This window comes from Ranitomeya imitator, chromosome 3 (genome assembly GCF_032444005.1).
Source record: "Ranitomeya imitator isolate aRanImi1 chromosome 3, aRanImi1.pri, whole genome shotgun sequence".
Lineage (NCBI taxonomy): Eukaryota > Metazoa > Chordata > Amphibia > Anura > Dendrobatidae > Ranitomeya > Ranitomeya imitator.
In genome coordinates, this window is record NC_091284.1 from 103,076,430 (window position 1) to 103,091,024 (window position 14,595).

The 14,595-nt window shown below is 46.6% G+C and overlaps 1 protein-coding gene across 2 annotated transcripts in view; it reads right to left on the bottom strand.

Annotated features, from left to right (window-relative positions):
• The window catches only part of RABGEF1 (RAB guanine nucleotide exchange factor 1), a 66,268-nt gene that overhangs the window by 14,034 nt on the left and 37,639 nt on the right, over positions 1-14,595 (bottom strand). For both annotated transcript variants that reach the window (XM_069761246.1, XM_069761247.1), the window contains 2 exons: positions 8,197-8,329; positions 8,000-8,091 (listed from right to left, as the gene is read on the bottom strand). In XM_069761246.1, the coding sequence (XP_069617347.1) occupies positions 8,000-8,091; positions 8,197-8,329 (225 nt within the window). The remainder of the gene's footprint in view (positions 1-7,999; positions 8,092-8,196; positions 8,330-14,595) is intronic.

Consider the following 14,595-nt stretch of genomic DNA (forward strand, 5'->3'; position numbering starts at 1 on the left):
CGCGACGTCCAGGGAACAAATTATTCCCCGGCGTGAGTAATCTGGGACACTAAGCTAAACTGAATATCCTACTTCCTGTCGGTAGGGTGTACACTGCAGAGGAGGAGCTAACTTTTTTATTTGCATAGTGTCAGCCTCCTAGTGGCAGCAGCATACACCCATGGTTCCTGTGTCCCCCAATGAAAGGCGATAGAGAAAAAGTGTGAAACAACTGAAATTATATCTTATATTCTAGGTTCTTCAAAGTAGCCGCCTTTTGCTTTGATGACTGCTTTGCACACTCTTGGCATTCTCTTGATGAGCTTCAAGAGGTAGTCACTGGGAATGGTCTTCCAACAATCTTGAAGGAGTTCCCAGAGATGCTTAGCACTTGTTGGCCCTTTTGCCTTCACTCTGCGGTCCAGCTCACCCCAAACCATCTCGATTGGGTTCAGATCTGGTGACTGTGAAGGCCAGGTCATCTGGCGTAGCACCCCATCACTCTCCTTCTTGGTCAAATAGCCCTTACACAGCCTGGAGGTGTGTTTGTGGTCATAGTCCTGTTGATAAATAAATGATGGTCCAACTAAACGCAAACCGGATGGAATAGCATGCCGCTGCAAGATGCTGTGGTAGCCATGCTGGTTCAGTATGCCTTCAATTTTGAATAAATCCCCAACAGTGTCACCAGCAAAGCACCCCCACACCATCACACCTCCTTCTCCATGCTACACGGTGGGAACCATGCATGTAGAGTCCATCCGTTTTCCTTTTGTGCGTCGCAGAAAGACACGGTGGTTGGAACCAAAGATCTCAAATTTGGACTCATCAGACCAAAGCACAGATTTCCACTGGTCTAATGTCCATTCCTTGTGTTCTTTAGCCCAAACAAGTCTCTTCTGCTTGTTGCCTGTCCTTAGCAGTGGCTTCCTAGCACCTATTTTACCATGAAGGCCTGCTGCACAAAGTCTCCTCTTAACAGTTGTTGTAGAGATATGTCTGCTGCTAGAACTCTGTGTGGCATTGACCTGGTCTCTAATCTGAGCTGCTGTTAACCTGCGATTTCTGAGGCTGGTGACTTGGATAAACTTATCCTCAGAAGCAGAGGTGACTCTTGGTCTTCCTTTCCTGGGGCGGTCCTTATATGAGCCAGTTTCTTTGTAGCGCTTGGTGGTTTTTGCAACTGCACTTGGGGACACTTTCAAAGTTTTCCCAATTTTTCAGACTGACTGACCTTAATTTCTTAAAGTTATGATGGCCACTCGTTTTTCTTTACTTAGCTGCTTTTTTCTTGCCATAATACAACTTCTAACAGTCTATTCAGTAGGACTATCAGCTGTGTATCCACCAGACTTCTGCTCAACACAACTAATGGTCCCAACACCATTTATAAGGCAAAAAAAATCCCATTCCCGGTGACTACCTCTTGAAGCTCATCAAGAGAATGCCAAGAGTGTGCAAAGCAGTCATCAAAGCAAAAGGTGGCTACTTTGAAGAACTTAGAATATAAGACATAATTTCAGTTGTTTCACACTTTTTTGTTAAGTATATAATTCCACATGTGTTAATACATAGTTTTGATGCCTTCAGTGTGAATGCAGAATTTTCATAGTCATGAAAATACAGAAAAATCTTTAAATGAGAAGGTGTGTCCAAACTTTTGGTCTTTACTGTACCTCAGGGTTCCCGTGTAAATCGATGAAATACGTGATTCAGACGGAACCTCACGAGGAAGATTCCCTATAATGAGGCAGATGGAGGCACTGTGGACTTCATAGGACCTGTGATCCGGCAGTGTCCATCTTTTTAGGACTGTATAAAAGTGCCATCAGCTACAGTTTTGTGCACTTTTAAAAAGAAGGACACCACTAAACAGAGGCCAGACGGAGTCCAGAGTAACTCTGCTGCCTCATTACAGTGAATGCATCCCTCGGGGGGTTCATCTGTCATGTCACTTGGAGATTTAGATGGAAACTCCAAAGTAAGTGTTCAGCATCGAGTGCCAGATAAATGTGATCCCAAATGTTATGTAAAATGTTCCAGCAAAAGCTTCAACTCAATCTACAAAAAAAAGCAAGCCCTTACTTAGGTCCCCATCTGATCTCGGAAATATAGGGGGAAACGTTACTGGTAGCACAAAGGCTCTGGAAAAGGAGAATGGCTTTTCGCCCCTCAAAAATCGGCACTACACCTGTAGGTAAATTCCCAAAGGAGTATACAGTAATTTCCAAAATGGGGTAACTTGAGGGGGGATTCTGCTCTTCTAGCAATTAGGGGCTCTGTATATGGAGTCCTCAAACTGTTCTAGGAAAATCTGCGCTCCGGGAGGGAAATGACGCTACATTCCTTCCGAGCCTCTGCATATGGACGTAGTAATGTACAGCCACATATGGGGTATTGCCACGTTCCGTAGAAATTTTGGGACAAATTATGGAGCCATTTTTACACATTTTCTAGGCTAAAACAAAATTTTGGTGGTAAAAATGTCATTATTTTTGCTTCAATGCCCAATGGTATAAAATTCTGATCACTGCACCCCTAGATGAATTAGTTAAGAGGTGTAGTTTGTAGTGGGTCATGGCACCTGCAAACCATAACAGTATAATCTGCACTATAGTATGGCGCTCCTTCCCTTCTGAGCTTTGCACTGTTCTCCAAAAATATTTCCCAATTAAATAAAGGGTATTGGCACACTAAGGAAAAAAAAAGGACCTCTGTTGTAAAGAATTTTCTTATTAGCCCTTAGAAAAATTAAAAACTTGGAGCTAAAACAGCATTTTTGTGGTAAAAATGTACCGTATTTTTCAGACTATAAAAGACGCACTGGACGATAAGATGCACCGAAGTTTTAGAGGAAGAAATTAGTAAAAAAAACAAACAAAAAATGGGGTAAAATCTGTACTTAATATCCACATTCTGGTGTGCATGGGCCCCATCTTCCCGATTCTGGCGTGCACAGGCCCCCTCATTCCCATTCTGGTGTGCACGGGCCCCATCTTCCCGATTCTGGCGTGCACGGGTCTCCTCATCCCCATTCTGGTGTGCACGGGCCCCCTCATGCCCATTCTGGTGTGCACGGGCCCCCTCATGCCCATTCTGGTGTGCACGGGCCCCCTCATGCCCATTCTGGCGTGCACGGGCCCCCTCATGCCCATTCTGGTGTGAACAGGCCCGCTCATCCCCAATTCTGGTGTGCACGGGCCCGCTCATCCCCATTATGGTGTGCACGGGCCCCATCTTCCCGATTCTGGCGTGCACGGGTCTCCTCATCCCCATTCTGGTGTGCACGGGCCCCCTCTGCCCATTCTGGCGTGCACGGGCCCCCTCACGCCCATTCTGGCGTGCACGGGCCCCCTCATGCCCATTCTCGGGTGCACGGGCCCCCTCATGCCCATTCTGGCGTGCACGGGCCCCCTCATGCCCATTCTGGCGTGCACGGGCCCCCTCATGCCCATTCTGGCGTGCACGGGCCCCCTCATGCCCATTCTGGCGTGCACGGGCCCCCTCATGCCAATTCTGGTGTGAACAGGCCCGCTCATCCCCAATTCTGGTGTGCACGGGCCCGCTCATCCCCATTATGGTGTGCACGGGCCCCATCTTCCCGATTCTGGCGTGCACGGGTCTCCTCATCCCCATTCTGGTGTGCACGGGCCCCCTCATCCCCATTCTGGTGTGCACGGGCCCCCTCATGCCCATTCTGGCGTGCACGGGCCCCCTCATGCCCATTCTGGCGTGCACGGGCCCCCTGACGCCCATTCTGGCGTGCACGGGCCCCCTCATGCCCATTCTGGCGTGCACGGACCCCCTCGGCCCCATTCTGATGTGCACGGGCCCCCTCAGCCCCATTCTGGCGTGCAAGGGCCCCTCATCCCCATTCTGGTGTGCATGGGCCCACTCATCTTTATCCTGATATGCATGACCCCCTCATCCTGGTATGCATGGCCCCCTCATTCCCAACTTGGTATGAGTGCCCCCCTTATCCCAAGCCTGGTATGCATGGCCTCCTTTATCCCTATCCTGGTAGGAATGACCCCCATCATCACTCATCCCCATTCTGGTGTGCACGGGCCTGCTCATCCCCATTCTGGTGTGCATGGTTCCATTAATATCCAGGTATGATTGGCCTCCTCATCCCCATCCTGATATGCATGGCCCCATCAGAAAATCATTAAGAAAAACCCAATCCATTACTCTTACCTTCCTATGCTCCCTCGCAGCGTCTTGCTCCGGTGCCAGCAGCTGCTTTTTGCTTGTAAGCAGCACATGGTAGGGATGTCATGCGCTGTTTACATGCTGAAGACAGCTGACGGAATACTCACTGCTCCCCATGCCAGGACTATGTGCGTGGAGAGAAGAGAATATTCATTGCTCTTTAGTAGCGTGAAGTGTTAGCCGCAGGCTTCCTGCAGCTGCTGGGCGATCACGTGTCCCCGTTACTAAAGTGAATGAATATTCACTGCATTCCATGCCTATGGGAGTGGAGAGAATTCATTCCCTTTACTAGTAAAAAATTGTCCCGGTCATTAACGCACAAACGACTTTGGGGGGTAAAGAGGGTCTCTCAGAGTGAAATATTTAGCGCCCAATTTAAGCCTGGCATAGCACACGCTCACACTATGACAGCGTACAAATCAACAAATTCATTAAGCGGCGCAGATACAAAAACTCGGGACTAGACTGTCAGCACAGAATGAAGAAAGAGGGTGCGGCACTCGTGTGTTGAATGATGTTTAATTCAATACATGGAAATCCAATTAGAAACATTTCAGCCCATCCCAGGCTTTTATCATGGATTATCAAAATATAATTGATAAGAGCCTGGGATGGGCTGAAACATTTCTAACTGGATTTCCATGAATTGAGTTAAACATCATTCAGCACGTGAGTGCTGGGCCCTATTTTTTATTTTCTACTCTTCTCCATGAGCACCACGATTTTACGGATTGTAGACCCACCATCTTCTATTTCATTGTCAGCACACAATGTTCAAACCAATTACAGGCATTTGGTGCACCCTTGGCGTGGCCAAACATTGCACATTCACACCTGCTTGTTTTCCAGATATACCCAGCCCTCCTTTTATTGACAGCTCTACCTTTAGGGCAGTCCCACACGTCCAGATAATTCCGGTACCGGAAAAAAAATCGGTACCGGAATTATCCGTGTCCGTGTGCCCCTGCGTTTATGTGGCACATCAGTGTGGCACACATGTGCCGCCCGTGTGCCCACTGGGTACCACACGGAGCGTGCAGAAGACAGCGCTAAAGTTTAGCGCTGTCCCCTGCATCGTGCTGAAACGGCGATTCATATCTTCTGTGCAGCAGCGTTTGCTGCAGAGAAGATATGAATAATCCTTTTTTTTTTTTTTTTTTTTTTAAGTTTATCATGTATAAAATAAAGGTCCATGTCCCCTTCCCCCCCCCGCTGTTCTGAAAATACTCACCCAGCTCCCTCGTTAGCTGTCGTTGCTTCCTCTCCTGGCCGCACCTTCTACTGTATGCGGTCACGTGGGGCCGCTCATTTACAGTCATGAATATGCGGCTCCACCCCATGGGAGGTGGAGCCGCATATTCATTACTGTAAATGAGCGGCTCCACGTGACCGCTCATACAGTACAAGGTGCGGCCAGGACAGTAAGCAGCGAGGGAGCTGGGTGAGTATTTTAATCACAGCGGGGGGGGGGGGAGGGCGCACAGGGGGTGGGGACCTGGATCTGGATTTTACACACTATTATTCATATCTTCTCTACAGCAAACGCTGCTGCAGGGAAGATATGAATGGCGGATTCAGCACCAGTGGGGGGGACAGTGCTTAATGTAGCGCTGTCTCCTGCACGGCACACGGACTGCACACGGACAACGTCCGTGTGCGGTATGCGTTTTACACGGACCCATTGACTTTAATGGGTCCGTGTAATCCGTGCGGTCCCACGAACACTGACATGTCTCCATGTGTGGGGCACACGGAGACACGGTCTGCAAAAAATCAATGACATCTGCACAGATGCATTGATTTTAATGTGTCTACGTGCGTCAGTGGCTCCGGTACGTGAGGAAACTGTCACCTCACGTACTGGAGCCACCGACGTGTGAAACCGGCCTTAGAAAAGCAGAGTTTGATGGAAAAAAAAAAAAACTAGATGGGAAGGTGCCCTGAACTGTTTGGCCATGCCGAGGGAGCTTGAACAGTCATTCTGTGCAGAGTCCTCTTTTAAAGAATTAAGGTATTATATAATCCAGCAGCTTTTACAGAGATCCTCACTTTCTTTTTCAAATGATTGTGATAATAAATAATTTTATTTACATAGCACCAACATATTCCGCAGCGCTTTACATTATAGAGGGGACTTGTACAGACAATAGACATTACAGCATAACAATAAACACAGATCAAACCAGATCCCAAGAGGAGTGAAGGCCCTGCTCGCAAGCTTACAAACTATGAGGAAAAGGGGAGACACGAGAGGTGGATGGTGACAATTGCTTTCGTTATTCGGACCAGCCATAGTGTAAGGATCAGACGTTCACGTAAAGCTGCATGAACCGGTTATCGGCCTAAATATGTAACCGTACAGACACAGAGGGCTATTAACTGCATAAAGTGTATGAGAACATGATGCGAGGAATCTGATTATGGTTTAAGTTTTTTGGGGCCACACAGGGATAGTTAGGTTAATGCGTTGAGGCGGTAGGCCAGTCTGAACAAATGCGTTTTTAGGGCACGATTAAAACTGTGGGGATTGGGGATTAATCGTATTAACCTAGGTAGTGCATTCCAAAGAATCGGCGCAGCACGTGTAAAGTCTTGGAGAAGGGAGTGGGAGGTTCTGATTATTGAGGATGTTAACCTGAGGTCATTAGCGGAGCGGAGGGCACGGGTAGGGTGGTAGACTGAGACCAGAGAGGAGATGTAGGGTGGTGCTGAGCCATGGAGCGCTTTGTGGATGAGGGTAGTAGTTTTGTACTGTATTCTGGAGTGGATGGGTAACCAGTTTAATGACTGGCACAAGGTAGAGGCATCGGTGTAACGATTGGTGAGGAATATGATCCTGGCTGCAGCATTCAGGACAGATTGGAGAGGGGAGGGTTTCGTAAGAGGGAGGCCGATTAGTAGAGAGTTACAATAGTCTAGTTGAGAATGAGTAAGTGAAACAGTAAGAGGTTTTGCAAAGTCAAAAGTAAGAAAAGGGCGAATTCTAGAAATGTGTTTGAGATGCAGATAAGAGCGAGCCAGTGATCGGATGTGGGGGGTGAAGGAAAGCTCAGAATCAAGTATGACCCCAAGACAGTGGGCATGTTGCTTGGGAGTAATGGTGGAACCACACACGGAGATGGCAATGTCAGGCAAAGGTAGGTTAGTAGAGGGAGAGAACACGAGGAGTTCAGTTTTTGACCGGTTCAGTTTCAGATAGCTTGTGATGATGTTATTGACATTGATGATAATTATTGACAGATTGTGATGATGTTATTCTAGTGCCATGAGGGAGGTCATAAGTCAGGAACAGGGAAATCATGGGACTTGTATTCTGTAACCTCCTGTGAAACTAGCACAGTGCACTGTCCTGACACACCTTCAGTAGGCAAGAAACCATGCAATGCTGGAAAACTGACATAGGAGGCACATGCGCGTATGTACCCATGACATGCAAACCGCACCCCCCACCCTTTGTGACGTCACATTATCCCCTTCAATCAACTGAATAACTTTGGTACAACATTTCATATCAATTAGTCCATGTGCTGCTTATAAAGAAAAAAAAAAGTGCGTTACCTGGGATCCCCATCACCTGCTCAGCCAGAAAATAAGTTTTGGAGAGCAATAAATGTCAGGAAATATGCAGAATTGCATGGCCGTCATTCAAATGAATGGCTAGCAATGCGACTCATGGACGGACTGTGTCTGCCAAAGTGGGAGCCGCTGACGCTCCGCAGATCTTCTGGCTCATGGACAAGGGGGACCACCACCTCTATTACACCCAAACCAAAGGCAATATGAAACAAATCTTTAAGGAGATACAGACCTGTTATTGCCTTTACCACCATATCAGAGACTTCTGGTATATCCTCATTTACGGGAACACAGAGCATTTGTGGCGTTACCCAATGTAGAGCTCTAAGAAACAAACAGATAAGAAACGTACAGGTGAACACATGCAGGCGACCAGCATAATATGTAATAACATAATATATTCCTGGCCTCAGGTATCTATAACCTTACCGGATTCTCTTCTGCACAGTTAGATCTTTCTTCTCATCATCCGTGGTCTCTGGACAAAACATATGCTTATACAGACGTGTCATGAGGAACTTCTCAATCTGATCCATTGCTTCCTCCACTTTATTCGGTGGCACTAAGTTTTATAAGACAATAAGACAGTGTCACACATTTATAGTAATACAGCATTTAGAAGAAAAGCTACATAGAAAACTAGCCATCCACAGCCAAGAAATGTTACCAGGCCTATTTGGACCACAAATCTTTTTGTTTACAGACTTATATTCTCATGTTTCCGTCAGTGTAGCTGTGAGGGGGCTTCATTTTTTTCAGGGTGAGTTGTATTTTTCAATTGCACCTTTTTGGGGTCCATGTAACTTATACTTAACATTTATTAACTCTTTCTAGGGATGAATGGGTAGAGAACGGCAATTTTTTAAAAGATTATTTTTGCAGGGTGAATTGAAGTTTCAGGGGTTCATTTTAGGGCACACAGGGCTATTCTGGATGGTCAGTACAATTACTGCAATACTACATTTATATGTTCATCTTTAGGTTTTACTTACCGTATATACTCGAGTATAAGCCGACCCGAGTATAAGCCGACCCCCCTAATTTTGCCACAAAAAAAACTGAGAAAAAGTATTGACTCGAGTATAAGCCTAGGGTAGGAAATGCAGCAGCTACCGGTGAATTTCAAAAATAAAAATAGATGCTCCATACCGTTCATTATGGCCCCATAAGATGCTCCATATAAAGCTGTGCCACATATAATGCTCCATACCGCTCATTATTGCCCCATAGATGCTCCATATAAAGCTGTGCCACATATAATGCTCTGCACTGTTCATTATGGCCCCATATAAAGCTGTGCCACATATAATGCTCCATACTGTTCATTATTGCCCCATAGATGCTCCATATAAAGCTGTGCCACATATAATGCTCCATACTGTTCATTATTGCCCCATAGATGCTCCATATAAAGCTGTGCCCCACATATAATGCTCTGCACCGTTCATTATGGCCCCATGGATGCTCCATATAAAGCTGTGCCCCACATATAATGCTCTGCACCGTTCATTATGGCCCCATAGATGCTCCATATAAAGCTGTGCCCCACATATAATGCTCTGCACCATTCATTATGGCCCCATAGATGCTCCATATAAAGCTGTGCCATATATAATGCTGCTGCTGCAATAAAAAAAAAAAAGTCACATAGTCCCCTCTCTTCGCTCAGGACGGCGGCGCTTTCAATATTTACCTGCTCCTCGTGCGGCTCCGTCTCCAGCACTGACGCTCAGCAGAGGGCGCGCACTGACTATGTCACCGTGCTCTCTGACCTGAGCGTCACTGTCAGAGGACGCTGGAGATGGAGCCGCACCGGAACAAGGAGCAGGTAAATATCGCGCAGCGCTCCCCTCCCCGAATACTTACCTGCTCCCGACACGGTCCCTGCAGTCCCTGCTTCTTCCACCGCTACATCTTCTTCCTGTATTGAGCGGTCACAATTCGCGATCATTACAGTCATAAATATGCGGCTCCACCTCTATGGGAGGTGGAGCCGCATATTCATGACTGTAATGAGCGGTACCATGTGACCGCTCAATACAGGAAGAAGATGTAGCGGTGGAAGAAGCAGGGACAGCGCCGGGAGTAGTTAAGTATAATTAGACAGCCCCCGCTCCCCCTCCCCTGCCGACCCCTGGGTATGACTCGAGCATAAGCCGAGAGGGGGACTTTCAGCCCCAAAAAATGGGCTGAAAATCTCGGCTTATACTCGAGTATATACGGTATCTTGTACAATAAAACGTCCAATATATTTTGCAACATTTAAAGAACCCCTAACATCATTTTCATGCCCATGGAGCTTAGAATTAAGCAAAAGCTTGGTGCTTTTGTGTTTTGTTTTTTGTTTTTTTTTTATTATTTCATGTTATCTGAGGTGTGAGAAGCAAAAACATCAATTCTGTTTTGTTTTATTTTACAGCCTTCACGGTGCAGAATAAATATTGAATTGTTAGAGTTACATGTTGCAGTTTTTTTCCCTTATAATGTTAACATTATATAGCATTTTTTTATTTTTATTTTAGTTGCACCGAGAGACTAATAATAAAAGGGCAGCCATGGGGGTAATTGATGGGCCCCTGGTTGCAATAACATTTAGGCACCTGAGTTGCTTAGCACTGATTAGATAGAGGGATATCACCAATCACCTAGACGCTGAAGTCGCCATCAACTGTAGCAGCTAGAGGGTTAAACTGCCTGGACCGGCATTTGCAGCAGTCTCAGCGCAGTTGGAGCTGGACTACGTCACAGACCCGCTCCTTCCTCTGATTTCACTTGAAACGTCAGAGAAAAGCCTAATGAATATGTAGCAGAGCGGGAACTGACACCTGGCTGAGCCATGTATTTTCACTGCTGACCAGGAACCAGTTGAACTAAGGAGATCTAAAAGTCCACGGGAGATCTGCAATTGTGGGGTCCCAAGCCATAGGGGTTAGATAGACGGAGGGATACAGGAAAATGTTCTCACCGGGGAGGGGGGGGGGGGTCGTCTTCGGAACAATGATTGCTGCTTCGCCCCTACACAATGTTACATGTATCACAGTCCGGAAATACTCTGATATACAGTTACATCCGTATATATTTGGACAGATACATTTTTCTAATTTTGGTTATAGACATTACCACAATGAATTTTAACCCCTTCATGACCCAGCCTATTTTGGCCTCAATGACCTGGCCGTTTTTTGCAATTCTGACCAGTGTCCCTTCATGAGGTAATAACTCAGGAACGCTTCAACGGATCCTAGCGGTTCTGAGATTGTTTTTTCGTGACATATTAGTCTTCATGTTAGTGGTAAATTTAGGGTCAATAAATTCTGTGCTTATTTGTGATAAAAACGGAAATTTGGCGAAAATTTTGAAAATTTCGCAATTTTCACATTTAGAATTTTTATTCTGTTAAACCAGAGAGTTATGTGACACAAAATAGTTAATAAATAACATTTCCCACATGTCTACTTTACATCAGCACAAATTTGAAAACAAATTTTTTTTTTGCTAGGAAGTTATAAGGGTTAAAATTTGACCAGCGATTTCTCATTTTTACAACGAAATTTACAAAACCATTTTTTTTTTAGGGACCACCTCACATTTGAAGTCAGTTTGAGGGGTCTATATGGCTGAAAATACCCAAAAGTGACACCATTCCAAAAACTGCACCCCTCAAGGTGCTCAAAACCACATTCAAGAAGTTTATTAACCCTTCAGGTGCTTCACAGCAGCAGAAGCAACATGGAAGGAAAAAATGAACATTTAACTTTTTAGTCACAAAAATGATCTTTTAGCAACAATTTTTTATTTTCCCAATGGTAAAAGGAGAAACTGAACCACGAAAGTTGTTGTCCAATTTGTCCTGAGTACGTTGATACCTCATATGTGGGGGTAAACCACTGTTTGGGCGCACGGCAGGGCTTGGAAGGGAAGGAGCGCCATTTGACTTTTTGAATGAAAAATTGGCTGCACTCTTTAGCGGACACCATGTCACGTTTGGAGAGCCCCCGTGTGCCTAAAAATTGGAGCTCCCCCACAAGCGACCCCATTTTGGAAACTAGACGCCCCAAGGAACTTATCTAGATGCATAGTGAGCACTTTAAACCCTCAGGTGCTTCACAAATTGATCCGTAAAAATGAAAAAGTACTTTTTTTTCACAAAAAAATTCTTTTAGCCTCAATTTTTTCATTTTCACATGGGCAACAGGATAAAATGGATCCTAAAATGTGTTGGGCAATTTCTCCTGAGTACACCGATACCTCACATGTGGGGGTAAACCACTGTTTGGGCACATGGTAAGGCTCCGAAGGGAAGGAGCGCCATTTGACTTTTTGAATGAAAAATTATCTCCATCGTTAGCGGACACCATGTCGCGTTTGGAGAGACCCTGTGTGCCTAAACATTGGAGCTCCCCCACAAGTGACCCCATTTTGGAAACTGGACCCCCCAAGGAACTTATCTAGATGTGTGGTGAGCACTTTGAAACCTCAAGTGCTTCACAGAAGTATATAACGCAGAGCCATGAAAATAAAAAAAAAATTTTCTTTTCTCAAAAATAATTTTTTAGCCCAGAATGTTTTATTTTCCCAAGGGTTACAGGAGAAATTGGACCCCAAAAGTTGTTGTCCAGTTTCTCCTGAGTACGCTGATACCCCATGTGTGGGGGTAAACCACTGCTTGGGCACACGTCGGGGCTCAGAAGGGAAGTAGTGACTTTTGAAGTGCAGACTTTGATGGAATGGTCTGCGGACGTCACGTTGCGTTTGCAGAGCCCCTGGTGTGCCTAAACAGTAGAAACCCCCCACAAGTGACCCCATTTTGTAAACTAGACCCACCAAGGAACTTATCTAGATATGTGGTGAGCACTTTGAACCCCCAAGTGTTTCACAGACGTTTACAACGCAGAGCCGTGAAAATAAAAAATTATTTTTCTTTCCTCAAAAATGATGTTTTAGCAAGCAATTTTTTATTTTCTCAAGGGTAACAGGAGAAATTGGACCCCAGTAATTGTTGCGCAGTTTATCCTGAGTATGCTGGTACCCCATATGTGGGGGTAAACTACTGATTGGGCACACGTCGGGGCTCGGAAGTGAGGGAGCACCATTTGACTTTTTGAATACAAGATTGGCTGGAATCAATGGTGGCGCCATGTTGCGTTTGGAGACCCCCTGATGTGCCTAAACAGTGGTAACACCTCAATTCTAACTCCAACACACCCCTAACCCTTATCCCAACTGTAGCCGTAACCCTAATCACAACTCTAACCCCAACACACCCGTAACCCCAACACACCCCTAACCCTAACCACAACCCTAATTCCAACCCAACCCTAAGGCTATGTGCCCACGTTGCGGATTCGTGTGAGATTTTTCAGCACCATTTTTGAAAAATCCGCGGGTAAAAGGCACTGCATTTTACCTGCGGATTTACCGCGGATTGCCAGTGTTTTTTGTGCGGATTTCACCTGCGGATTCCTATTGAGGAACAGGTGTAAAACGCTGCGGAATCCGCACAAAGAATTGACATGCTGCGGAAAATAACGCAGCGTTTCCGCGCGGTATTTTCCACACCATGGGCACAGCGGATTTGGTTTCCATATGTTTACATGGTACTGTAAACCTGATGGAACACTGCTGCGGATCCGCAGCCAAATCCGCACCGTGTGCACATAGCCTAATTCTAAAGGAATGTGCACACGCTGCGGAAAATGCTGTGGATCCGCAGCAGTTTCCCATGAGTTTACAGTTAAATGTAAACCTATGGGAAACAAAAATCGCTGTACACATGCTGCAGAAAAACTGCACGGAAACGCAGCGGTTTACATTCCGCAGCATGTCACTTCTTTCTACGGATTCCGCAGCGGTTTTACAACTGCTCCAATAGAAAATCGCAGTTGTAAAACCGCAGTGAAATGCGCAGAAAAACCGCGGTAAATCCGCGATAAATCCACAGCGGTTAAGCACTGCGGATTTATCAAATCCGCTGCGGAAAAATCCACAGAGGAGCAGAATACGTGTGCACATCCCTAACACCCCTAACCCTAGTTCTAACTCCGACCTTAGTGGGGGAAAAAAAAAAAATTCTTCATTTTATTATTGTCCCTACCTATGGGGGTGACAAAGGGGGGGGGGTCATTTACTGTTTTTTTTATTTTGATCACTGTGAGATTTTATCACAGTGATCAAAATTCACATTGGAACGAATCTGCCGGCCGGCAGATTCGGCGGGCGCACTACGCATGCGCCCGCCATTTTGGAAGATGGCGGCGCCCAGGAAAGAAGACGGACGGACCCCGGGAGGCTAGGTAAGTATAAGGGGGGGGGGGGGGAGGAGATCAGGGCACGGGGGGGGGGGGGGGGGAGATCAGGGCACGGGGGGGGTGGATCGGAGCATGGGGGGATGGATCGGAACACGGGGGGATGGATCGGAACACGGGGGGATGGATCGGAACACGGGGGGATGGATCGGAGCACGGGGGGATGGATCGCAGTGCGGGGGGATGGATCGCAGTGCGGGGGGATGGATCGGAGTGCAGGGGGGTGGGATTGGAGCACGGCGGAGCGGACAGGAGGACGGGGGAGCGGAGCACAGGACGGAGGGGAGCGGACCACAGATCGGAGGGCTGGGGGGGGGGCGATCGGTGGGGTGGGGTGGGTGCAAATGAGTGTTTCCAGCCGATGATATTGCAGCATCGGCCATGGCTGGATTGTAATATTTCACCAGTTTTTTAGGTGAAATATTACAAATCGCTCTGATTGGCTGTTGAAAGTGAAACTGCCAATCAGAGCGATCGTAGCCACGGGGGGTGAAGCCATCCCCCCTGGGCTAAAGTACAACTC